General features: G+C 40.7%; 1 protein-coding gene across 4 annotated transcripts in view; it reads left to right on the top strand.

Moving 5' to 3' along the window:
• stx8 (syntaxin 8) overlaps positions 1-27404 on the top strand; it is a 178755-nt gene that overhangs the window by 110644 nt on the left and 40707 nt on the right. For 3 of the 4 annotated variants that reach the window (XM_078570944.1, XM_078570943.1, XM_078570941.1), the window contains exon 7: positions 21695-21796. In XM_078570944.1, the coding sequence (XP_078427070.1) occupies positions 21695-21796 (102 nt within the window). Of the gene's footprint in view, positions 1-21694; positions 21805-27404 lie in introns of those variants that run through there. The other variant, XM_078570945.1, reaches the window with a different exon arrangement.

The raw sequence follows: 27404 nt of genomic DNA, 5'->3' as shown, positions 1-27404 counted from the left end.
TCGCCTGAGCCACTGCCACTCCCCAAGGCAGTGCCTCAGTAACCCGAGTAATCTGTTTTGGCGCAATTGTTGAACTGCTGTGAAACCCTGCAAACCCTGGCATCCACAGCCATGGTGGCATCAGTCTGAGTGTGTGGCAGCAAGCTGAGCTTCAGTCTGAGCTTCCACTGCAAAATTCAGACATGGCATCATGGTTGGGTCCATAAATATTCTCATGGAGTTAGCCACCACTTCCGAGCTGGAAAGAATGAGCTCCAGGGCCTTTGCAAAGCTGAGTGCAAGATTGGTGCCAGACTTCTCCGTGCTCTTTTATGGTGACCACAGACTTTCTAACAGGCTTGTCCAAGCACCAACTATTCCTGTGTGCATGCTCATCAAGTTTTTTCTGTACATCATAGTCCTCATCTGATTCTTTTGTAACAGACTCTTGTGCATCCTCTCTGGCAATCTGGCATCTGTGCTTTCTCCCTGCCCTGGCTACAGGCTTCTCGTGCCCAGTGTCCCATCATGTGTAGATACTGCCTCCAAGTTACCCTCTAAAATGTGCACTGTGTCAATCTTTTTAACAAAGTGTGTGGCTGGTGGTTGCCAGTGTCAGAACGACTTTCTTCATCATCAGTCTCTTCTTCCTCTACTACTTCTTGCTCCTGGACCACTGCCGAGCTAGATTATAGCTCTTGGGTATCTGAAAGCAGAAAGGCACAAAAGTCAGGCAAGTTGGGGGAAAGCAAGAGGTGCATTCTAAAACCAGCTGCAGTGTGTAAATCAGAAGAGATTGTGGGATGAAGGGGAAGTGGGAGGTGAGGAGGAGGATTAGGCTATGGTCTCAGTCATGGTCACTCCAATGATGGCAAGTTTCATCTTCATGACATTAGGAAAGTGATGGAGGATGTTGTCAATGGTGATATGAAGCTGCACTTGCTGTGCTATAGCCTGCACACTGACACTCAGTTTGGGTCCTCCATGGCCACTCAGCTCCTAGCCTCATTACAGCCTTGATCCAAACATGGACAAAAGAGCTGAACTTGAGAGGTGAGGTAAGAGTGACTGCCCTTGACATCAGGGCAGCAGTTGACTGTGTTTGGAAGAAGCCCTAGCAAAACTGAAGTCACTCGGAATCAGGGGAAATACTTCCCTAGTTGAAGTCATACATAGCACAAAGGAAGATGGTTGTGGTTGTTAGAGGTCAGTCATCTCAGCCCCCAGGACATTGCTGCAGGAGTTCCTCAGGCTAGTGTATTAGGCCCACCCATCCTTAGTTGCTTCATCAGTGACCTTCCCTCCAACATAAGGCCCAAAGTGGGGATGTTCGCTGATGATTGCACATTGTTCAGCACCATTTGCAACTCCTCAGATACTGAAACAGTTTGTATCCATGTGCAGCAGGATCTGGGCAACATTCAATCTTGGGGTGATAAGTGGCAAGCAACATTTGCGCTACACAAGTGCCAGGCAATGACCATCTTCAGCAAGAGAGAATTTAAACCGTCTCCCCGTGATATTTAATGGCATTACCATTGCTGACTCCCCCACTATCAATATCTTGGGCATTACCATTGACCAGAAACTGAGCTGACCCAGCCATATAAATACTGTGGCTACAAGAGCAAGTCAGAGGCTGGGAATTCTGCAGCAAATAACTCACCTCCTGATTCTACAAAGCCTGTCCACCATCAACAAGGCACAAGTCAGGAGTGTGCTGGAGTACTCTCCGGTTGCCTAGATGAGTGCAGCTCCATCAACACTTAAGAAACTCAACACTGTCCAGGAGAAAGCAGCCCGCTTGATTGACACCCCATAAACCACCTTAAACATTCACTCCCTCCACCATCGATGCACAGTGGCAGCAGTGTGTACCACCTACAAGATGCATTGCAGCAACTCAACCAAGGCTCCTTCAACAGCACCTTCCAAACCCGTGACCTCTACCACCTAGAAGGACAAGGACAGCAGATGCATGTGAACACTGGTACCTGCAAGTTCTCCTCCAAGCCACTCACCATTTTGCCTTGGAACAATATCGCCGTTCCTTCACTGTTGATGCGTCGAAGTCCTGGAACTCCTTCCCTAACAGCACTGTGGGTGTACCTACATCACATGGACTGCAGCGGTTCAAGAAGGCGGCTCACCACCACCTTCGCAAGGGCAATTAGGGATGGGCAACAAATGCTGGCCTAGCCAACGATGCCCACATCCTGTGAAGGAACAAAAAAACTGATTATGGACATGCAACCATGCCTGTCCCCTGCTAGTTAGCTATTGTCACTAGTTAGGTACCATCTTGTTCTGCAAGAGAGGAAAATGTGTCAGTGAGAGTGGCGCAATGTGTTTGCGTGATGTAGCTGTCATGCTTGAATAGCTGGCAGTGTGCGTGAGATGAGACGTTGGGGTGAGGCTTATAGCGGTGTGTGTCTGAGGGTGTGGTGAAACTAAGAATGTTAGGCATGAGTGGCAGTTAATAGAGATTGTTGCTGTAGTATATGGGTTAAGATGGGATATGCTAATGTATGATGAAGATGATGATGTATTGACATCAGTCATGTGTTAGACTCTCTCTCTTGGAATCATGCCTAGGAGCAACTTGCCTGTTCTGAAACCTGTTTAGATGTAGTACTAATAAACAAGTGTTAAGCAGATACCAGAGTATGTCCACAGTCTGTCTGCAAACAAAGTCCCACACCTAGAGCTCAAGGTAGAAGGACACACTTAAGAACAGTTGGTAGATGAGTGAAGGGTACAGATGGTAAATGGAGCAGCCTGTGAAGTTAGTGGTTCGTTCGTAAGAAAATGGCATTTGAGGATGCATTCGCTGACCTTGACCACTCTTGTTAGGTCATCAAACTTCTTCCTCCACTGCATCCAGATCTTCAGAGCTTGCATTGACAGCAATAGCTATCTGTTTCTGCTGTCCTTCGCAAAGTTTGCCTGGAGGACTTTCTGCCCTAGCCCTACCCTTACACCTGCCCCGTGCAGAAAGAACTTCCTTTTGCCCATCTCTTCCGTCTAATCTGGCTTCTAATCCTGTTTTACAGAACCTTGGAGCATGCTCTCTGCTCTTTCTATGCATTATATTTGCTCTCTTTGAAGATCACGCATACTTCCCTAGCAATTTTCAGCCCCTGCTGCAGCCAGAATGCACCTCCTTTAAGAGATTCAGGCTCGCTTTAAGTAATGCAGGTTAACTTTAAGTGGTGCTGGCCTTGAACCAACTTGGGCCCCCTGCTCCAGCAGCGTGTTTAGTGGTGGGCTGCACGCTATTACCATTTAAATAAGCAGGCAGCATGAATCTTGCATGCTGCCTGTATTGGAAGGAACAAACATGGGTTAATCCCGCATTGCAATCACAAGGTCAGTTTTTGGGGGCTATCCAATTTTTCCTTCTAAATTTTCTTTAAATACTTAAATGGGACTGACTGAAACTAGTTCCTTTAAAAAAAAGTGGTATATTCATACGTGTACATCAAGCAACCTCATTTCAAATTGAATTTACTAACTGTTAAATATTCTAAAATTTTAAATAATTAAAACATTTGCAAATACTCCAATTTAGCTTTCAACCTTGAAAATCACAAAAATTCAGCGGATCTATTATAAGTCTTCATTTGATTTGTTTTCCCCCTACTGCGTTTTTCTCCAAAGACATCAGGAATACATCTTAAGCTCAACAGCAATTTTAACTGAGAATGTTAAATGCAGGTTTTGCCAAAGGTTAAATCTGGAATGAGAAAAGTACTTCAGAACACTGAAACTTGTGGCGGCCTGGACTTTGCCTTGTCATTTTGCTATACTATCATCTTGAGTTAGTAAAATAGAAGTGAGCCTTTGGCATTGTGGCAGAATTCCCGCCTTGAATTCAGAAAGTGAAAGGTTCAAACCTCGCTCTAACATTCCTGGCAAGTGGGGACTGAAGCTGTGGCTCTGGATTCTGGGTTTGCAGCCTGTGGGATATTTATGTCTGATAGATGTGGAAGCCCTTCATTGCCTCCTGCCATATCGGACTTAACTAGCCTAGCAGCTGCTATAAATATGCTTACAGCCATGGAAGGGGCATTGACTCTGTTAATCAACCTGTGAATCTTTCACTGCACCACACTATTCTCTCCAAGTCTCCTTGATTTGACTGTTTTTGAAAATTGGACAGCTTTTCTTATGGCACTTTTCCATTGTAAAACATAATATAAAAAGCTTTGGAGTAGAATAAAGTTTAAATTAATCAATTCTTCTCCTGCATGTGAATGCAGTTATTGCTGCATGTTTAACTGCTCAGACGTATATATATCTGGACAGACCTGAAATCTCAATCATTGCAAGCAGATCAATTCACTCAATCTCTAAAGTTCCTTGCCAAAAATACAATTTTTTTTTAGGCATAAGAAAAGCATTTGTTGTGAATGTATGAATGTAGGACTACACTTCATCATTTACATGATGCAAAACAAGGCAGCATTTAAAGCATTGCCTTTTCACTGGGCATTTATGAACATGTAGCGTTCTTGTAAGATTGCTTACAGAGATAAGAGCTTCTTGGACTTCGCTTGCCTAACTGTCAGTCGCCTTGTGCAGGGCTATTGTTCCATGGCTGATAGTAAAGCCCTGGCATCTCCACATGCACCACACCTCTTCCACCCACCATGTGTGCCAAGGCAGCTATTAAGCTTTTCAATCACATGGGATTTTATGGTTGAACCATTCTTGAACAAAGCTCATCCTGGCTCTTTAGTCCCTAGCCCAGACTGAAATGTGTCCGCTGAGCTCAGGTTGTGCAATTGGGGCCTCCAGCATGTATGGTACATGTATGCCCATTAAGCCATGGCAGATGCAGCACAACCTATGGTTATTAGCCATTCTGCCGCTTACAGTGTTTGATTGTCCATCTTGTTTATTTCAAAAGCATCTCCTAATTAAAGGCCAAATGACCTTTGCTTTTTATAGAGAGACTGAACATCAACTTATCTGGGAAATAATGTGTTACTGAAAAATATTTTGAGATTTGCAGAAATAACTATCCATGAAATTTAAATTTCCTGTGACTGACATTTGTTCGTATTTTCCTTAACTAAATGGTTATTAGTTGGCCTTAACGGTAAATTGAAAAGGCATGCTTTTGGAGTTCTCAACGCTCTCAGGATTTTCTGTCATTAAATTTAACTTTCTGTATTCCTGAGAGAAACCTTGGGATTTAGAGCTTTCAAGCTATCATTGTTTCCTTGGGATGGGACCAAGTACTCCGCAAAAAGCAACAGTTTCGGATTATTTTAAGGCTTTGCATAGCTCTGGAAAGAAATTCCACATCAGAAGCTGGTAAAAGAATACTTTAAGAGCAGTGGTAGTTACTTAATGCAAAACATTAGCAACTATTGGAAGGCTAGATTTTATAGCTATTAACAGTAATTTCTTTGTGGTTAGCACAATTGTTCTATTGTGGTGCAAGTGTGTTTTTAAGAAAATTGCCACTTCTTCCAGGCTTATGGGTGGTCTGGTTCATTTGTCTGTCCATATAAAAATGATAGATGAACAACTGAAGAAGTTCAACAGCTTCCCAGCCCAGCACATCGATTTCAAAATCCTTATTCCACTCTTTCCATTGCCGTGTGCCACCTTGGGATTTTCCCTACGGGTTTTTGAACCCTGACGTTGAGCTAAGATGTGAGCTGGATGCCCGCACTATATGGGATACAGTCACTTAACTGTGATTTTCCGTGAGGCGGCCAATTAATGACCAGAGGACAGGCTTGCTTGAGGAAGGCGGGCGGGCTGTTGAAGCTGTAAGGCCAGTTGGAGGCCTTGCGGCTTAAAAAGAGCAGCAGGCTGCAATGAAGGTAGGTGAAGGCAAGGGTGTTTCATAATGGAGGCACTTTCTCTCCAACATCATTACATTTAGATTAAAGTTGGCTTTTGCATCTAGGCCGCTAGTGTGGGTGGGACAAGCTCCTCTAGAGGGTGGTCTGCAGCTGCTTCAGCACTCATGCAGGCAGCCAGGGAGGGCCTCAAGGCCAACTGAAATACAACCCCCCCCCACCCCCGCCAATGGTCTACTGCTGGGAAACCACCTCAGACAGTTAAACTGGCTTCCACCACCTGTAAGAACCTGGAGGTAAACATCCATAATCGGCTACCCTCCTTAAAGTGTAACCACGTATCTCTCACTTTAAAAACCTTTCCTTCAGCTGGGCCTTATGTTGCTTTTATGAACTACCAAACTCCTCCTCAATATCTGGTCATTGTAATAAATCAGTACATAAATAAAATATTTTATTGGAGGATATTCTTTAAGTAGTTTTCCATCTGGTAGAAAACTGTAATCTGTTGGATTTTGAATGCAAAGAATTAATTTATCTATGATAAAAGGACAGGTTTTGGTCTTGTGATCAGCACCAATTCTTTTTATTAAATCTCATTTTATCACAATACTGTTCCCGTACTATGGGGCCAAGCACAAGAATGGGCACAATGAGAAAGAGGTACAACTGGGTGCATATTATTTCAAGGTCTCATATATGACCTTACAGATTCTCAGTGGCAGAGTTCTGGGTTGGTAATGGCTGCTGTACTTTCTCAATGAATGCTTTATTAAAAGATAAAGAAAATGTCTATTTTTCAGAAGTGTGGAGAATATGTAGAAAAATCTGTGATTTGGCTGCACGAAATGGGTATTAGTTGAAGGAATAATGCATCTACAATCATTCAGCTGGTCCTTATTTTCTCCCCCATCTGGTGCAAAGTGCTGACTTCAATGAAAATGAATATAGGAACAGGAGTAGGCCATTCAGCCCTTTGATCCTCATCCACCATAGTTGATTTGCAACTTAACTCCATTTACTGCCTTGTCTCCATACCCTTGTATACCCTTGTTTAGGAAAAACCTACTGATCTCAAGATTTAAAATTATTAATTGAGCTGGCATCTACCACCCTTGCATGTAGAAGTGTTTCCTGACTTCTTTCCTGAAAACCTGGCTCTGATTTTAAGGTTAAGCTTATCCTATACTCCCCCACTAGTGGAAAAACTTTCTCTCCATCCTTTCAATTCCTTTCAAAACCCTAAAAATCACTTTCTATTTTCCAGGGAATACAAGCCTGTTCATTTCGTCTCTCATCACAATCTAACCCAACGTGAATGAATTGAGCTACTTCCTTCAGGATGCCTGGAATATATTTCAAATCCAATAGGGGATGTGCCCTTCAGTAAAACTCCAAGTGTTCTTCAGCCTTCCTCCTTTAAATCACAAAGATAAGTGCAGATAAGGAGGCCATTTGGCCCATCTAGCTTCTGCTTCCATGGAAATTTAGAGTGTCTATCGCAGAGCATCTATCTTTGTTTTTCCTACATGGAAGAACATTAAGTGCTTTGTGCAATCAGTCCTGAAGTTCCCCTGATGAGAAGAAAAGTACACATATTACTTAAAATGGAAATGTAAATTGCCCCTAGTAGCCCAGTGTGCAGACCAGCATGGCACTCAGTTAAACAGATCAGGAAGGTCAGAGCTTTACTTATTAGATCTATGCTGAATTATGTATTCAGAGATTCGTAGAGTCGTTACGCCACAGAAGGAGGCCATTCAGCCCATGGAGTCCATGCTGGCTCTCTGTAGAGCAATCCAGTCAGTCCCATTCCCCTGAAGTATTTTAGTGTGTATATATATATTATGTATGTATATATACATGAGCTCCTTCAAAGACTCAATTTCTGAATACAATTCTTGACGTGCAAAAGGAATGTTGCAGAGCCACACGTATCCCTAGTCTGCCTTGAATTATTTCATGTTATTCATGGGAGAAGTACAAGTGATTCAGTCGTCCTTAGCAACTCTACACTGCTAAAGAAATAAATCAGCTGGTGATCCCTTACTCAAAGAGTACTTACGTGGATCTCCAGTGCATACAGGATCACTCTCAATAAAACCAACAAATTGCGTTTATATAGCAGTTTAACATTTTTTTAAAAATCACCAGTCTCTTATGTAAACATAAGGACATTGAACCAGTAAAAGAAAGTTTGGATGGATTTTCCCAGCCACATGGAGGTTGGAGGTGACAGGTGGGGGCCATGAAAACAGGGGATGCCGCCCGATACGGCTCCCCAGTGGATTCCCACCATGGGGAAAGGTTCCTAGGGCGGGTTGGGGAGGGGATTGGTTTCCCACACCAAGGAGGCAGGTAACCAATCAAGGTATTTGAGATTCCAATTAGGGATGATTTTGCCACCACGCAGCAACCTCTGCTACATGTAGAGGCTGCTTCCCTGCACCAGGCTTGGGCGGCGGGTGGGGTGTTGGGTGCTTCAGAGCCAGAGGCTGCATGTCCCATTGATAAGGCCTTGAACATGAACAGCTGCAATTACGGCCAACCTCGAACCAGAAGAGAGCCTTCTGGTCCTTCCTGATGGACCTATCAGCCTTAAGTTTGTTAACCTCTGCATTGCTATGCAGGCCAGCGAAGGCACCTTCTTGTTGCTGTGCCTCCAGCGTCCCTGAACTGTCTTAGTAGCACGAACCTCTACCAGTGGGACAGCTGATTGGGCTGGCAGCATCAAGACCTGGCAACGAGCGCGGAGGCTGCCAATTCGAAGGCCACTTCCTAGACTATTGCTGAGCCACTCTCACTGCCAGCTAGTGCGGGCTCAGGACTCTCGTTTGTTCTCTGTTGGAGACCCAAAACCCATTATGCTTGATCAACTACTTGCATTTAATATTTGGCATATACCTTTTTCAAAGAATAAAGATGAATACATATAAGTAGACAATGAAAATAGCCCTGGTTCCTGGCTTTCAACTGTCAGAGGCCTGTCATTTTTTTTACGAATTAATTTTCTCTACTTCTTTCTTGAATGTGGTAAATTATGCTGTAGTCTGGACCTGCAAGGAGCAGCAATGCACTGTTGCATTTAGATATTAAGGGAAGGGGACATTACAGCCCTTGTCCTGAGTCAATAACCAAATAACCCCACCCAAGGACCACTGAGACCAACTATGACATCCTATTCTCACACCTGACTCATTATAAACCAGGAAATAAACTTTGGATTTTGTTCAACACTGATTTTAAAAATATTACTTAAATGTGATAATTACCCATTTGTTTTTGGGCAACAGATATATTATTAAATCACAATTAGGGAGATGAGCACTTTTCCATTAACTCATCAGCTGAAAGCCAGCATTAAGAAATGCAGTATTGACATCAACTCCTGGGAGACCATCGCCCTGGGCTGAACCAGGTGGTGGCAGAGTCTGTGGGAAGGATCCCAGCATTTTGAGACCCAGTGATGACAAACAAAGAGGAAAAGCAAGAGCAGTGAAAAGAACATGCCATGACCCAAACTAATAATACACGACCAGATATCCCACATGACACCAAATGCCCTACATGCCATAAATCTGCAGATCCCGAATTGGCCTCATCAGCCATATTTGGACTCATGGAAGACAATCATCCTCGCTAGTGACGGGTTGCCAATACTGTGCAACCTTTGCAGCTTTTGAAATTCATGCATGGCTTCCCTGAAACCTCTCAGTTGTATATCTGCCAAATTCCCATATTAAATGTTCTTTAAAAAAAAGTGAAACACGTATTACTCGTTTTACTTTCTGGACAAATTGTAATTTTGTTTTGGGGGAAGCTGCTATTTAGTGCTCAAAAGATTAAATGCTTCCAGAGTAGCGCTCTCTACAGAAACAATTCTATATGTAGTAAATGCTACTAAAAATAAAGCAGCTGAATTCTGATTTTGGTCATCTGAAAGTTAAAAAGCACTCTTGGGATATTTTCTTTCTGTAATGCAAGCTATGATGGATGTGTCCTATAATTTATGTGACATTTGCTAATGCAATAAATATTTTGAATGCATTCAAGTTCCTACGTTCAACTTTCAACTTGAATATGAAGGAGCATCGGGCCATCTCCACATTTCAGCTGCAGGTTATGTTAGCCTATGCGTTCTGGTTGCAATACGGAGTGCCAACTGCTCCCATGTTTCAATGTGTCCCAGAAGGAGTATTGAATTTAACTAATTTTTGTTCATTGTAGTTCATCAGCATTTAAAATTCATCATTGGTGCCAGAAGCCTTTAAGTTTTGTGTGCACCATAAATGCTGAATGTTTGTGGCAGTGCAACTAGAGGGAAAATAAACCCATTGAACTACTCTTTCATCCACCATTTGAAAACTGTTTGGCCATGTTAGCTTAAGACACGATTCTGTTATTTTAATCTTTCATTTGTTTTGTAACTCTATCTGCTGTTCAAAAAGTCCATGTGCTTTCTTTATCTGTTCTGCATTTTTACACTTACATTTGGACTCCAGCAGAGTGGTACAGCATGCAATGTTTATAAATGATAAAGATTTAAGTTTTTGGGGACAATACATATGTATGAAATACGTGTATCATTCAGTTTGCACATTCAACGTATAAGGGAAGAAAGCAGTTTTTTAAATAGGTTGGTGTGGTGATAGTGGAATCCTTCACATAACATTGCTGAATATAAGACATAGATAGCTTTGTGCCCACACGTCTTGAGCTGACGCTATCAGTTCTTTTTTTGAGGAAGTGCTGTGGAGAGGCCAAATAAGCTGGAAAGGAAGGTGATTCCCTACTGCATTCAGCCACTACATGGCAGCCGATTTCCAAAGAGAGACGTTCATCTATGTTAAAGGCACTATGTAAATGCAAATTGTGGTTGATGTTGCCAGATGTTTATCTGTTTGAGCTGTCACACATGGATGTAGTTGAGACCAAAAAGAAATGGAGACATATTTTTAACATTATCTTTTTAAAGTATTCTTTTCCCCTTCTGTTCCCCAGATTTTGGCCTCGTCATGCCATGCAGTGTTCCATTACCTGATTAAAATAATGGACAAATCTGTTCTCCAACCTCTGTGTAACAGAGCTTCATAAGCAAAAGCTTAATAATCAGTCAGTTGGCCATTCCGTCATTCAAGGGGAATTTGTACAATTTTTCTGTCTTCCTCATATTCATCTCCAACAAAGCATAAATGACCAAGAACATTTATGTGATTTCTTTATTTGCAATCCAGTGATTTGTAATGAAAGATTTTTCTGTGGTTGATGGTTATGACAGCTGTATAAATTACCTCTGTCTTTTAACCATCTTCAAAGTCTCAGTTGCAATGATGTACGTTATGTACATTTTAAATGTATACAGTGGCTGATGAAAATTGTGGCTCCATCAGAAACAAGCATTATCCATCTAATTCTTTGTAGGTTGTGCGTGTGCTGTGTGTGTATGTAGTGTGTGGCCAATTTTTCTGTCAGACCATCACCACATTACAGAAGCATGTCAGGATTGCCCTAACATTTACTTTCGGAAGTTCCTTCATTCTTCATTATGTAGAATGAATTTGAGCATCTGCATTTATGTTTCCTGAAGCTGCCTCCTTTATGTTACAGGGCAGTGAATCTCAAAGGAAACTGGTAGGTCCTCATTCTAACATCTACACAACTGACCACTAAAGTTTTTTTTAGAAGTAAGCTTTTCACAGGGAACAATAAGATAATTTGGGGTTATAACACTACATAATGAAGCATAACAAAAGGGTACATATATACTGTGATGGGAAACCATGCACCTTCCTCTGACCTCTTGCAAGTCCTTATTGAATGTTTGTGCATATGGACCATGTGGACTTCTGTGGTGATGGGGCAATCTGTTTCCTGATCTGCATCACTGCTGTTCTTGAACCATCTACTGAGCGGAGTGCGTGAGAATTTTTCTCACTCATTCCATAGAAGCTGTGATTGGTTGAGTTATACCTGGTTGTCTTCACCCACTGATATTGCGCCTTTGCAAAGTGCAAGTGAAATGCTTTTGTTACATTTTGAACTGTTGGTAAAATTCTTCAATTGAAACTTTACAGATCTTAATGAATTTTTAATGTCATTTTACATTAATTTTTATATTACTACAAAGCAAACCTTTAACAACAAATAAATCTGTATCATATAGTGTAAATGGTAGTGTATGAGAGAGCTGTTAATTTTATTTTGATGGCAATCACATGACCCATTGTGTGGAGGGAATGCTTAAAACTTTTAAATATATAAACTGTACCTTTTCCATGGGATCCACTCAAATTTTACAGAATAACAGATTATAATTTTGAAGTAGAGTAAAATTTCCATCATTAGTACATCATCATATTTTCTAATGTCAAAAGTAACAAAAACACTATCCAACGTTCATTATAAAGGCTTTTTATCTCTGTTCCTTTAAAAGTAAATACATTTTTAGAAAGTTGTTTTTAATATCTAATTTTCTTGTAATTAAGTTTCAGTATTTAATTGACTGCGCTGTTTGTAAGCTCTCTGAAACTAGTTTTCAATTGTATTCAAGTGAAAGAGAAAATACCAAGCAACATTGAAACAGGCAAGAAAGTGGCAGTATGACTCAAACCAGCTTTGATAGAATGGCAGTGTGTGAAATTGAAGAATTGCTTCCTTTGTACATGTTCCTGTTCATTCCCGTCATTACTTGCTTGATTGAGTCCTGTCCATAATTGCTGTGCTGTTTTCATAGTGACACGTGCAGATGCCTAGAGAGCAAGCTATTTTGGTTTTGTTGTGCCAACTGGGCCATATATATTTACTTGTCTTAGTATTGACTTGATTAAATGATTCTTGTGATCCAGCCATTTATCAGTTAATATTGATGAGTCTGTGTATTATATTGCTTGTACTTGCTGCCTTTGCTATTTTCAAGGGTATGAGGAACTGCACTCTTGGAACTCCCTTCCGAACAGTGCTGTGGGTGTACCCACACCACATGGATTGCAGAGATTCAAGAAAGTGGCTCACCACCACCTTCTCAAGGGCAGTTAGGAATGGGCAATAAATGCTGGCCTAGCTAGCGATGCCCACATCCCATGAATGAATAAAAAGAAACTGTGCCTTATCCTTGACTGACCTCTCATGTTATACCTCATTCTGCATTTCTTTCCTTATCCTCAACCTATATAAATGTTAATGCAAATGAAAAAATATGCACAAAATAGTGAAGCTGTATAATTAATTTATGCTTTGCTTTCAACACATTACATTAAATCTTTGTTTCTTTCTTTTTGAACTTGATTGACTTGCAAATTATTTGAGCATAGAAGGCACTTTTGGAACACAAGCTTGATTTTGTCATTATCTAGTAGGATAGTTGTAACGATCCTTGTATAGACCAATAACCTGAAAGGAAAGGAAACCTCAAACAACCCCAACAAAAGGAACAGATGGACAAGATTTCACCTTTTAAAACTTTTACTGTAACAGTCAAACCAAAAATCAACATAAAATTAAGCATGCATGTACGGAAAATGGTATTTCAATAGAAACTATAAATTTCACTTCAGATAGCTGATACAATAAGGATAATTCTCATGCATTTCTCAGCATGACTCCTAGCACACATGTGGCACTACATGCAGTCTCAAAGTCTTTCAAACTCTACTCTGGTACATAGGATCTCTCACATTTCCTACTCATGGGATTTGGCTCTTGAGTTGCTTTCACTGGCAGCTTTATTCCATCTGAGGTCCTGGCTACAATTCACACTAACAAGGTGCACTTCTACAAACCTTCTTTCCCTCAGGTCACAACAGTCCTGATGGTGTAGCTTTCCTGAGTTCCTTTTCAACTAGCTAATCAATAATACCCTGGTTCACAGTCTATCACCTCTAGTACAAACACTCAGCTCTTTAGCATGCTGAGCTATTCACACCAATTTTAAGTTTCCGTCCCTTTCACCTAACTTGCACATTGCTTCACCAAGAGTTCCAGGAGTTCTGTGTGTTCTTTTCTACTGCTAAGCAGGACACTGACCCCTCTGCTTTTTCTACCAAGCACTAGGAGTTCTGTGTGCCTGTGTTCTGAACACCACAAGCTTAAATCTGAGCCCTCCCCACATTAGCTTCTATTTGCCTTTTTTGGTTACCCAGCTCTCATCTCCTTAGCAACATCAAGTTACCAGGTCACTTTTCAGAAATGACCTCACAGCTAGGAATTCCAATTACAAATTCCTTTCCCAGAATTGGCTTAGTTTCGTTTCACTTTGGGTTGAGGGGATATTTCACAAATATAAGGTTTTTGCAAAGTGCAGAGTTCATCACAGGTCACTATATGTTTTATGAAGTCTTGGCTAAATTCAGTTATCTGTATTTTAGAAGCCAATGATTTGTTCTTTTTATAGTGGCTTAAATGACAATAGATTATTGCTTTTGATAGTGTTAGGACAGGAATGGTTATCAGCAATAACATGCCAGAGCAAATGCTTGATAAGTAGGCATATAAAGGAACCAAAATGGTTTCTTTTGCAGAGTGTAATCCAAACATTAGTTAGAAAAACTTCTATTTAAACAATATTTAATGATATCAGGCATACATAATGTTACTGAACAGCTCGCAGTAATGGAGCACCATTAACCTAAATAAACCATTCAAAGCACTTCACAGAGGCAAAAATAATTAGATAGTGAATTCTAGTGGGAGAAGGATAGTATAGTAACCAATTAGGTTCTGAGGTAGCTTTTGAATAAGATGGGTGGTAGCAAGATGAAGGGGTTTAATTAGTGACCAACACAAGCAGTGGAATGGAGGGGAGAATTGAGGTTAAAGTCAGAAGAGCAGAGATTCACCCAGATTGTCTAGTTTCTGGATTGTCGGAGACTGGACGTACAAGTCAAGATGCGTGTCGGGACTGCTCGGAAGTCCCAACACAAGGACTCCCTGAGAATTGCCCAGAAAGATTGAACTTACGATGGGCAATTCCCTTGATCCCCAGGACACTCTGACTCCGTCTCCCAGTTAGAGGCGGAGACTTCGGACAGTTCCGACTTACTTATCTGGATAGTTACCCAGGAAATGTTAGGCAGAAAACTCTAACTCTGGGGTAACTATGCGACTGACACCCCAATCACTCACACTGACCACCTCCCCCAACCACTCTTGTTACTCCCGACTACTCCTCTGACACCCCGACTACCCCCCAGCCTACCACCCCTTCCAACCCAACATGACTAGATCCAACCACCTCCACTGACCTGACTTGACTAGACCCCACCACCCGACCACTCTTTGTCCCTGACCCGACCTGACTAGCCCCCACTGCCTGATCACCCTCTCCCTGACCCGACTTGACTAGCCCCCACCCCTGAACTGACGACTAGACCCTACCACTTGACCACCTCCACCCTTGACCCGACTACCCCCTGACCCACACACCCATCTCCCCAGTCACCCACCTGCCACCCTACCCACTTGCCACCCAACCACCAGTCACCCATGACCTCACCCCCACCACTGAATGCACCTGGCACCCCATGCATCTGGCACCCAACGCACCTGCCACCACCTGCTACTTCAACTACCTGCCAACCTACCCACCTGCTGCCCTACACTCTTGACCCACCTGCCACACTACCGACCCATTTATTCACCCACTCACTCACATTCACTCCTAGACTCATTCACTAACACACTGAAAAGCTTTGGGACTTTAAAACACTTACCAGAATACAGCTGCTGGTGCTAAAAAAGTGGGTGTGTCTTCTGCACTGATTCTCTTTGCTGCTGTCTTTGTGGATTCCTGTGCTAAAGGAGTTCTTCTGCGTCGTGGATTGGAAGTTTCACCAGAAAAATCGTGTCCAGGTAAGTGGGTAGTTTTCTGTATGATCAGCATCAGACAAAGTGGTTCCAACCCCAATTGGAAGATTTGGGCAATCGTGTCCTGATATGTGGGGCTGAAAGGTTGCAGAAGTAGGGAGGGGGCGCATGGAGGAACAAGCAGATGAAGCCGCAGATTTTAAAGTTAATGCGCTGAAGAAAGATGATCAATGAGGCAAAACAAGGATAGGATTGATCTAGGACCAGGATTTAGTGAGGGATAGGAATGTGGGTTGCAGAATTTTGAATTACAATGTATGAAGATGAGAACTCGGTGACAAGTGAGTATTTAGAGTAATCAAGACTGGATAAAGTTTTAGTGTCAGTGAAGTGATTTAAGGCAAGGGTGAACAATGCTGCAGAGATGAAAATAAATGGCCTTTGTCGTGATTAGGGTGCAGAATTTAAATCTGAGGTCAAGGAACACAAGGATAATGGAGCTCTGCACAGTCAGGTTTAGTCTGACCATAGGCAGCCAGGGCGATGGATGGAGTCCGGGCCCAAGCTGTGAAATTTTGCAAGAGCCAGGCTTTTGCCTTGCTGGTCTTGGCCAAACAGTCAGACCATTGACTTACATTCGTTTAGGCCTGTAAATAAACAGTAAAAGTTAGAGAAACAGTGAAGTCAGAGACCATGTGCTGAAAAATCTTGAAAGTTTCAAACAGGAAAACCTCAATTTTGCTGTAAATTGAGCACTTATTCCTCCGTTTAATGTTATATCTGTCACCTCAATGGACACAACATGCCAGTATTAAATTATAACAAGGTAGTAAACCAAGGTTAAGAGGTCACATATGGAATAAGACATGATTTTAGTTCAATAGTAGTTGCAAATGTATTCTCATATTGGAGAAGTATTTTCCCAATATAACTTCATATATCTTTTGGTTATACTTTTGTTGTGATCCAATTTTTTTGAAAATTGTTTGTATAGTGACAGGATGTTCCAGAAAAGCTTTTCTGTGATGTTCCACGAACTCAGCAACCCATTGTTCTGTGTGTCGCTGTTGAGGTAGCTCAGGGAGGAAATGCTTTGTGCAAGAACACCGAGCTGGAGTCACTCAAGGGAACCATCGGCATGTCTGTCAGGTCATTTAAATGAGTCTTTATGTTGCCGCCCAAAATTGCTTCTAATGAACTGGTCCATTATATTTTTTTAAAAACCCACAAATTACAGATGTGATTGCTACCTCATTACATTTTTATTTAACTTTGGTGAAAGAAAAGGAATTGAAGGGAATGCCAAAAGCAATATTTTGATTAAGCATCATATGAGCATTTTAATAGATTGCTCATTATGATATTTAACCCAGGGGGTTAATTTATATATTTCTGTGTGTTCAAAAGGGGACAAATGGCAAAACACGAGAAGCTGCAGTGACAGCAAACTATTTTAGAGGAATTCCAAGCATCATTTTAAGAACTGGAAAGAGAAAAGTGTGAAGCGTCACAGCTAACTGTTCCTTAGCCAGAAATAATCCTGCAATGGCTTTGTGCCTAGTTGTACATCATGGGAACAATAGGGAAGGAAGTCCCCACCCTGGAGTTAAGAATGCAATTAGTACAGCCCTGACAGGTTTCGTCCCTTGAGGGAGATGCGCACCTGAGCTTGACAGGAGCAGTTATCTAAAGACACGATATGTGACACATATAAAAAATTAAATAATACCAATCCCTTTACTGCTTTACAAATCATAGTTTCCTGTTGAAAATGAGCATTGATTACATATGTTAAATGGTTTGTTTTTCAAACCCTAGCTGAGTAACATTCACTTGAGAACTGCTCAATCAGTTGCAAATGCATATGCAGTCACTGTGATGACAATGAGTAGATTTCTGAGTGTTTATAGTTGGGTACATTATGCAACCGCAACATGGACATTTTTACTTCAAGTCACGCATTTTGAAGAAATACAATTTGCTTAATCTGCATCATGTTTCATTGAGAAAACAGGGCGATTTTAACTTGACAAGAGGGCAGTGATTGAAAGGCAGCATTTGTAAGGCAGTGGTTAACTTCTGCGCATTTTCATAACATTTTTAGAAGATCTGGATGCTGCTGGCAAATTAAATAAGCTGTTTGCAAATGAAATAAGCTGTTTTCCAAGCATGCTTATCATTCTTTGTCCTTGACAACGAAGAGAAACTGAATTTTGATGGGAGCATTTAGCACTTTTTTTTCTGATGCAAACAGAGGATGACGAGTCCTTCCACTAACCAGGGCATTGTGTGATTTCTGTGCGTCCAAGCACATAAGAGTGATGGGGCCTCACAAGTTGTCAGCTCCTTGTCATTAGACCTCCAGTGCAATCAAAAGCTGAGTTGATACTCCGGAGGGGTGGGGGACAGTGGTTATAGATTTCGTTGAATTTTTCTCTTGGACAGTTTTCAAATAGAAAATTGTAATAGTTTGTGTAATTCCTGTGGACAGGAAAAACTCTTGGAAGAAAGGGAAACACAGCAAGTAAGTTTATAGAGTGTAACCAACATGTTATAAAAGCTAATGATTCTTTGGTTGTTAAATATCTGGATTTTGATCAGCAACCTCATTGAAAATTGCGTGTCACCTAAATGTTTGTCCTTGAACGAGAGAAGAAAGCATAGCTTCATACACTTGTTTATTAATGCAAAAGCTTGGAAGAGTTTACTAATCCTGCACTTACATTTTGTTTTAGTCATACTACATAAGTCGCAGTCTCTCAGATTGTTTTTTTCAATTGCTGCACTGCTTTGTAAAACATTTGGGCAAACTGCTAAAAACCTCAATTCTTGCAGTTCAGTAAACTGGAGTTTTTCCAGAATCGTAGGAAAGTACAGATTTCATTAGATCTGAACCTATATCCAGTCAACTGAAGGAACTTTATTAAACCCTGTATTCCTTTTGTCTATTTACTATGTTTTTGGAGCAATAGTCAACTGCTCAAAGTAAAATTTAGGGTCACTTAAGGGTCTGTTTTAAGAAATTTAGGCTGCTGTAGGAGTCTGAAATAGAACATAATATAAGAACATAAGAAATAGGAGCAGGTGTAGGCCATGCAGGCCCTCAAGCCTGCTCTGCAATTCAATAAGATCTTGGCTGCTTTGATCTTGGCCTCAAATACATTTTCCTGCCTGTCCCCATAACCCTTGCCTCCCCAAAGTCCAAGAATCTCTTTATCTCAGCCTTGAATATATTCAATGACTCAGCCTCGACAGCTCTCTGGAGTAGAAAATTTCAAAGATTCACAGCTTTCTACAAGAAGATATTCCCCTTCATCTCTGTCTTAAATGGACGACCTCTTATTCTGACACTATGCCCCCTAGTTCTGAATCTCTCTCACAAAGGGAAACATTTCTCAACATCTACTCTGTCAAGCCCCCTCAGAATCTTATATGTTTCAATAAAATCATTTCTCATTCTTCTGAACTCCAATGAGTATAGGACCAATCTGCTCAATCTTTTTTCATAAGATAATCCCTTTATCCTAGGAATTGACCCAGTGAATCTTCTCTGAACTTCCTCCAGTGCAAGTTCATCTTTCCTTAAATAAAAAGGTTTGAGGTACAAATTTACCAGCAGGACTTCTGCTTGCATGGCTGTTTCTCTTGGAGAGAGCTATGCAGCATGTTGCATCCAGCATGTGCAGAACTCTGTTCTTAGTGTTAAGTTTTTTTTAAAAAGGTAATGTTCTGAGACCAAGTGTAAGTCTCTTGTTTTCTCAAGATGTTAAAAAAAGGACTTGAATTTAGAAAAAGCTTAGGACATCCAATGTTAACTCTAGTTTAACGCTGCATTAGATTTATACTCTACATAATGTTGAGCCCAAATCCCATGGCAAGGCCACCCATCGAGATGTCTCACCATTGCAAAGCAATACCAATGTGTTGGTATAATTATATTATAGGGTCAATGCAAGTGCATTTGAGAAATGATTCAAATCAGCATCATGTTTTTTTCAGTTCTTGGTTTATTTATATATGTGCATTGGAGATGCGGGATTAATGATTTTTTGGAGTACGAATTAAAGGAGAAAAACACATGCACCTAAACCTATTGTGTATTTTTAAGACCTTGCAGTAACAGAATTTAAATATACGCGCAGCAGTGCGTGGATCACTGCAAAGGAACCAAGATGGATCTGAGGAAGATTTTGCCAGTACATGTTTAGTAATTGTGAAAAGATTTTTCAGGACCACACCACAACTCGATTAAGATTTCCGACTACATCATTCTGCAGTGTCCTCCTCCACAGGACTGAAAAATGACTTTCATTTGTGTACAGTGATATGGTATGGTAGGAAATGGGTCAGTTTTCCCTGGAACTACTTATACAAATGCTTCCTAGAAAACAAACTGTTTTGGAAGCTGTATGCTATTTATTTTCACTATTTTGCATGATAAGTGCCTACAATTCTACCTCCCATGCAGTCACAGGTGAAGCTACTGCTGAATATGTGCAATTTAAAAGGGTTGAATGTCTGAGGGTTGTTATTTTTTGTCTTTGTAGTAACTAACATAAGTATCAAAAGTCTTGCTAATGTAGCAGTAGTCAGCAAGAAATAACTTCTTTCACTGAAAGATTACTAGAAATGTAATACCAGAAACAAATGACCTACAATTCTCTATCTGTTACAAATGAAACATCCTTGGTGAGTGAAGAAATCTTTGCTGAATCATCACTATGTTTGAGCAACGATTTAACAGCTTTAGAATCCTTAGTATCATAAACTTTCCTTCCTAACATTCATGTGCACAAGAAGAATGTAGTTACTTTTTTTGTTCAAGATTTTGTTTTCAGTATTGTTTCACTAACAATTACATTATTGGATAAAATGTGACGCCTCAGCTTACGTGAAAGATTTCTACAGCAATCAATTTAAAACAAATGTCTAACCATAGAAATTAGTCCACATTGCATTGTGGAATTGCCTTGTCAGTCTGCTGCCTGGGGGTAAAATATCTATAAATGACTTTTAAAAAGCATGCAGCAAAAACAGCTGGTTAGTCTGTAAATTTGGCTCACTGGTTGTTTGCAGGTAGGTTTAGTTCACCCAGGAGTGATTTGTGTTCAAATATTTTCATGACCTTCCTGAATCATTTGAAAGATGTTGACACCCGCTGTCTGCCTTCAAATACCTAGTGAAGCAAGCATCCAAAAGATACTGATTTCAGAGTAAATAGTGCAAACGAGGAATGTAGAGCAAGTTATTTCAGGTGACAGTCATTGTAAAGAATTTTACTTTTGACATTTGTGAACAAATTCTTAAAATTGTTTGTCAAATGGTGAATGGACTGCACATTCACATATACAATGCTTATTATTCTGGACAAGATCTTCTCATTGTGAACTGTTGCCTCCATGATCATATTGAATTTAGGAAAAGAAGCACTCTATTTAATTATTGCCAGATGCCTTCCATTTTAATGGGAATAATGTGCACAACTGCATTGTTAATGCAGATTTCAATTGAATATTGCATTAAAAATATCAGAGATATTCTTTTAATAATTTTGGTATTAATGTTAATACATAGGTAAACAAGACTATTCAAATTTAGCACAACTCTTTAGAGGCTCCTCTCTTTTAGTGTGCAGCTGTTCACTGATGATTGTAGACTCTACTTACAGTGAGAATAAAATTGTAGGTGCTTATTCCTTGTAAGATTAAAGCTAATCATCTTAGCTGGTGTCTTACTTTGGAGGTAAACACTTGTGTTGATGTCTCTGTAATAGGTCTAAATAATGCAAAATAGATGAATGCTGATCTTAATGCAAATGGAGCAATACATCAGAAGACACTGATCATTTCCAGAATATATGCAGAAAGCGTAATTGGAGAATATTATTGAAACCCCATGTCCCTCTTGGTATTCCTCCAGTGGTTTGAGGATATTTTAGCTGTGTGCTGCTATTCTATTTCCCTCAAAAACACTGATGTGACTGTATTGCATTTCACTGTTCTTACCATAATCATATTTCACTTCTAATCGATCTGGAACTCTGAACAGCAAATGGAAAACTTAATATATTTTTGCTCTTTTCCTTTTCATTGCAGAAATCATTGACGACTTGACACATTTAGTGGATAAAACTGATTCCAGGATTCAGAATGAAGCAAGACGAGTCAAATTGGTTGATAAGAAGTCAGCTTCATGTGGTATGTGAGTCTATTTAATATAGTCCCCGCAATCCACCAGGTGGCATTACAATGTCATTGTTTTTACTCGTTTCCCCTTGAACATGGCCTACTTAACCCTTTTCCCGCTTGTCCATCAGAAGAAGTATTTAGGAGATGGTTGGTGTTTGTGAATGTACTGTTGTTCAGAGCCTTTTGTATGGGAAAACAAAAAGCCAAGGTTTTATGATGTTATTTGCATATGCAGCTGTTCAAACACTAAGTGAGGATTCATTGATAGTAATTCTCACCTCTTTGCCCTCTGCAAGAGCTCTCGGCAGCTGTTGCCAGTAAGCAACCAAATGATCTGCACCCTGGCAGTGTAACATCCCAAGAGCACAAGGCTTCTGTCAGTTGTCCATCATTTGAGGGTGATGTAATTAGATGTTTTCCCGACTTCCTTTTGCATTGCAAAATTTAAAAGGGAAATCCCCATTCCCCCTCAAAGTGTCTTGCATTTAGATTTGCAAAAAACATAGTACTTCAGTTGCAGTTTAGCTATTGCTCAGTCTTTGAAATGATCTAGAAAATCGTGTCCCTTTTAGTACTGGACATCGTTAAGAGTTAATGAATTGATGTAGTCTATTTCACCATGTTTCCATGTTACCACTTTCACCTTTATTCATTAGCAACTTGTAATTATGCTCTTTTGCATTTAAAGGGCTTTTTTGTTTGATAATTAGCAATTTTCACAACAAACATGTCCTTTCGGCTGCAAAAATGCAGATTGCTATTGCTATTCTCTTTGAATTTGCATTATTGAGACTTGCAATTCAGCATGTCGTGACTGAAAAGTAAAAGCTTATTGTTCTCTCTGCATCACAACACTGTGGTTGGGGTTGATAGTACAGTCTCTCTTTTGTAGAATGTACCCCTATTTCAGGAGAAAACATTAACCTAAAGCATTGTTTTGACAACACTACCATAAAACCAAATGAAAAATAGAGCAGCATGGTAAGTGAAAAATATTACTTCAAGATTGGTATATTTGCTTATCAAACCTGCTGTCGAATTGCCTAGGAAATGCTAGCATTTTTTCCACAAGGGAGCCTAGTAACCAGCAAGCAGTGAACAGCAGTCAGGTTTGATGAAATAACAAAATGAAGGTCAGCTAATATTGCACTAATTCTGCTTCCTGGTGGCCATGACAGCCTGCGAGGTTTATTTGAAGATCCCAGACTCTGAGTCAGTGTGCGCTTTGTTACCGTAAAACTGTTTTAGGCTGTGCCAACAGTTTAGGATATTAATGAATCCTTTAGAGAAGTGAATGGAGAATTCCTTCCCCCCTCTTTTTTTCCCTCTTCTCTTTGTTTGACACACACATCTTTGTCTGTTGAATGTTGCTGGGCATTACTAATGAGTAGGCAGAAAAATCACGAAAAAGCCAAGAATTATAAGGAGTAAAAAGAAATTGGTGAACACATAAGGTTAGAACAGCAAAAGGTGAGATAGTTGCCCGTTGGCAAGGTACTTTAGTCTTTATGAACTCCCTCTTCAACAAAACTGCTGTCAGGATGAGCACATGCAAATTTTAGAAGGCAACGTCTGTGACACCAGGCGACTGTGAAGCGCCAGCTCTCTGACCGCCAGGCCTCAGTGCCTCTTCAGTGTCCCTCTGCCTCATTATTACAAGCACCTTGTGGCCCACCCTGCACAGCTGCTGAAGGGGAAAAATTAAAGCAATTCACACACTGTGACTTAACACTAGGAAACAATTGGTCCTTGTTTGGGAGAACCATTATTATGAAGGAGCTAAAGTAGAAGAGGGATTGTGGTTATTGAGAGTGTCACAGGATTTATAGAATGCTATTTCAGTTGAAATAAAGGGTAGCTTGTTGAGAGACAATTATCTGATAATTAAATTGGTCAAGGAAAAGCATTTCAGCAGTTTTTTTAAATTGTTCTCTTCTGAATCCTGGTATGGTATTAATACTCTGATATTAATATACTCTTTGATTTTGCATAGACATGTTAATGTGATGAATCTCACTAAATAGCTCTCCAGAGACTATGCTATTTTGCAGTGCAAAGAAATGAAATTCAGCTCTACAGGAAGGCTTCCGTGACACACAAGAAGAGCCTTTGTTCCTTGTTTATAAACCAGAAACATGCCTAAAATCACTGAAACAGTGAGAGAGTTGAAGAGGCTGTACTGAGCACGGGGCACAATAAATAAAGATTTGTGCGCTAGATTTTAATGCTTTGATTTGATGATCACTACTCTTTAGGGGTTAAGGGATCTAAGAGGAAGACTGCTTGGACTGTCTTTCAGCTGACTTAATTAAGAAACTTCAATCTTGTTCTACAAGGCCCTCTATGTGTGAAGCTTCTTCCTACCCTGAATAGACGTTCAGCCTGTAAAGTGTATACATACATGATGCCATTGTGTTTTGTTGCCAAACTGCAGACAGTGGCAAGTACAATCTGGGATTTGTCAAGGGTTACCCTTTAGGGACCTTGCTCCCTGTGAAATCAAATACAGGTTTTTCTTCCATTAAGAAACTTTCTTAGGCTGTTAAAAGTTAACTGAAATCTCATTTTCAACACCTTAACCAAGGGCACCCAATACATTTACAATGCAAATTACCCAAAGGTAGGAAACAAATGGACACCAGTGCCTTGGTATTTTGTGGATGAGTTTCCCAGGGCTTATTTGTCTTAAAGCCTGCTGAGTGCAGTTCCTCCTGCAATAATCTACTTATCAAGTAATTTACCACTCCTCTGCCTCTTGAGAATGGGTCTTGCAAGTTTTTGCATCTTGAGTAGTTTTAAATTGATTCTATTTTGAAGGGAGAGCTGTTAAGTCAGTTGTAAAAACTCGGGATGATAGTTGCCGAATTTATTAGCAGGTTAATTGTGGATGAAGCCAAGACTTTTTATTTTACAAAGACTGCTTTGCAAAGGTTGCTTTGTAAACTATTATGGCACTTTAAAAATGCCACAGCAATAATTATGATAGAATTAGAGAAAATATTTTGTTAGCCGAGCTGAGAAGTAAGAAACGTTTATTTAATGAATTACAAAGTAACCCCCCCCAAAATGTTATATTTTAGGTCCTTATTCGCTGCAGTTGGGGTTACTTGAAATTTGCCTTTATCAAATGTTATATAGCAACAAAAATAGCTGTAGAATTAATTGTACTATTAAATATTATTAGTGCAGCTCAGTTTTAATAGAGTGCCAGCAATTTCCAGGACATCCATCGTTGACTGCTTTCCTATTACAGTTGTATATTCATTAAATTAGCTTTCAGGAGACTTATTTCTGATGAATTGAGTTAAATATTCTTGTGCTGCAGTGCAAAAAATTAGGTTGATTAGCACAGAATAGTTACAGAGGAAAGTTCTGGGTGGTCGGTTTAAGATGGCATCAAAAGTGGCTGTTGCTTACATTTGGAAATGAGACTTTGATCTATTTGGTCTACAAACGTGACTGTTGTACATTGACCTGAAAAGTCAAACAGGAGTTAACAACAGAGACCACTCTAGTTAATTAGTGTGAAGGTGACAGTTTCCAAACTTGAATGAAAGAACTTTAATCCTCTTTTTAGAATTGAATTTTGCAAATGTAGAATGCTGTCAAGTGCGGAGATTTCCCTTTAGACATAGGTGATGGTTTGAGGGAGAATCAGATGAGAAATAAGCTGGGGGAGAGACATGATAGTTTAATTTGATGATCCCAGAGACATTGAAATGCTGTTAAGATGGATATAATTATTGAACAACTTTTGGTAATTTTAAAACTACAGCACATGAGCAAAGCTAATGTTTCCCAGTGTGAGTAAGTAAAGGTTTCATTAGTCAACAGAAATGTGCCATCTTCCATCATGATCAATATTTTCCACCTTCTGCCTAACTTATTTACATTTTTGTACAACTGCTTTCTTTCAAAACTGTGATTAAATGTCTTCTAGGGAAGGTTGAGGAGGATTTAGTAATACTTCTGAATTGGTATATTTCCTTTTGCTCCATCCCTAGCCTCAGTGCATGCAGTGAATTTCACTGCCAAGAGTCACTGGAAGGAGAGGAACAGTTGAAACTTTTTTTTTGCATGGCCTTCAAAATTTAATAGCATTGTAAAGAAATTCTTCCAAAGTAGGCAATCAGTTTAGTGCCTGAGTATTTTAGGTTCTTGTATATAATTGCCCTGTCAATGCATATGTTGAGTAATTCAGTTTTAAACTGATCATAAATTTATATTGCTGGTACAAAACAGTTGAGCAGGATGCCTGCTTAGCAATCCTATTTGAATTTAAGTCTTCAGTCCGCTATGATATTTAATAACTTGGCAACCCTAGGATTATATTTTTCCCCTTTTGTTCCGACTTCTTTTCTGTACTGCAAGCTCATCTTTTTCATCAAGATTGAGACCATCCAATCAGTGCCTTTGTCATTTCTCTCCTTTCCCAAAGCCCACCAGGCCGAATTTCCTCTAAAGCTCTCCCCCCACCTAGCCCTGAACTCGTGTCTTTCTCTAGTTTCTCTCCTATCTCCCCTCATGCCCTCTGAGCTCATCTTGTCCATGAGACCTACCTCCTGCTCTCTTGATCCTATTCCCACTAAATTGCTAACTGCTCATATTCCCTTCCTGGCTCCCGTGTTAGCTGACAATGTTAACAGTTCTCTGTCCCCCTCACCTTCAAATCTGCCAGCATTACCCATCTCCTCAACCTTGACTCCACTGTCCTTGCAAACTACCTCCTCATCTCCAATTTCCCTTTCTTCTCCAAAGCCTATGAATGTATTGTTGCCTCCCAAATTCGTGCCCATCTTTTCCAGAAATCCATGGCCAGGATTTTCCATTCTCAATTGGGGAGGACATGTTCGGTGGCAGGGTCGGAAAATCTCGTGAGAAGCCCTAGTCACATTTCCCGCCGACATAAATCCAGGACATATTTGCCCCGCCCCCACCCCCACATCAATGATGAGTCCCATTTTCTGCCATTGAGCGTCAGGAACTTAATTTTCATAAATGTGCATCTCATTATTGTGGGCCACATGCCGGAATCATCCCCCAAGGTCAAATTTAAATCCCACATCAGCGTGACTTCAGAACGCCATGATTTACAACTGCCTATAAAGAGTCACCTGGGTGAATGACCCCGGGGTGTGCACCTGTTAATCCTCCTCCCTATGGGTGCCCGAGGGCCCTCCGCTGACTCCTTGAGAGGAAGGGGCAGCTGGAGTGATGCCCCCCCCCCCGCCCCCTCCTCTCGTGTGTTGATACTGATGGATGCCAACAAGTCTCTTAGCGATGGAGTGCAGCTCTAGCAGCAGTGCTGAACTGATGTCCTGGACCAAGGTCTCCACGGCGGCCACAACCTTACCAGTGTCGACCTCGATGCGTTGGCATGCCGACGCTAAGATCCCGACCTGAAGGTGGACAGATTCCTCCATTGTGCCTTGCAATCTGAGGAGTGCAGCAGACATCCCTTCCTGATGTTCCTGAGCCAGTATTTGCAGCTCCAGCAACTGATATAGAGCTGAGTCCAGAGGCTCCTCATCTGTTTTGGATTCAGCAGATTCCTGGCCTCCAGCTGTCCTCCTGAGTGCCAGCACCCGGGGATGTCCCTGCCTCCGTCTGCTATGGA

This window comes from Cetorhinus maximus, chromosome 24 (genome assembly GCF_964194155.1).
Source record: "Cetorhinus maximus chromosome 24, sCetMax3.hap1.1, whole genome shotgun sequence".
NCBI classification, from domain to species: Eukaryota; Metazoa; Chordata; class Chondrichthyes; order Lamniformes; family Cetorhinidae; genus Cetorhinus; species Cetorhinus maximus.
The sequence above is the reverse complement of the archived record's forward strand: the minus strand, read 5'-3'. Positions and strand labels throughout refer to the sequence as shown.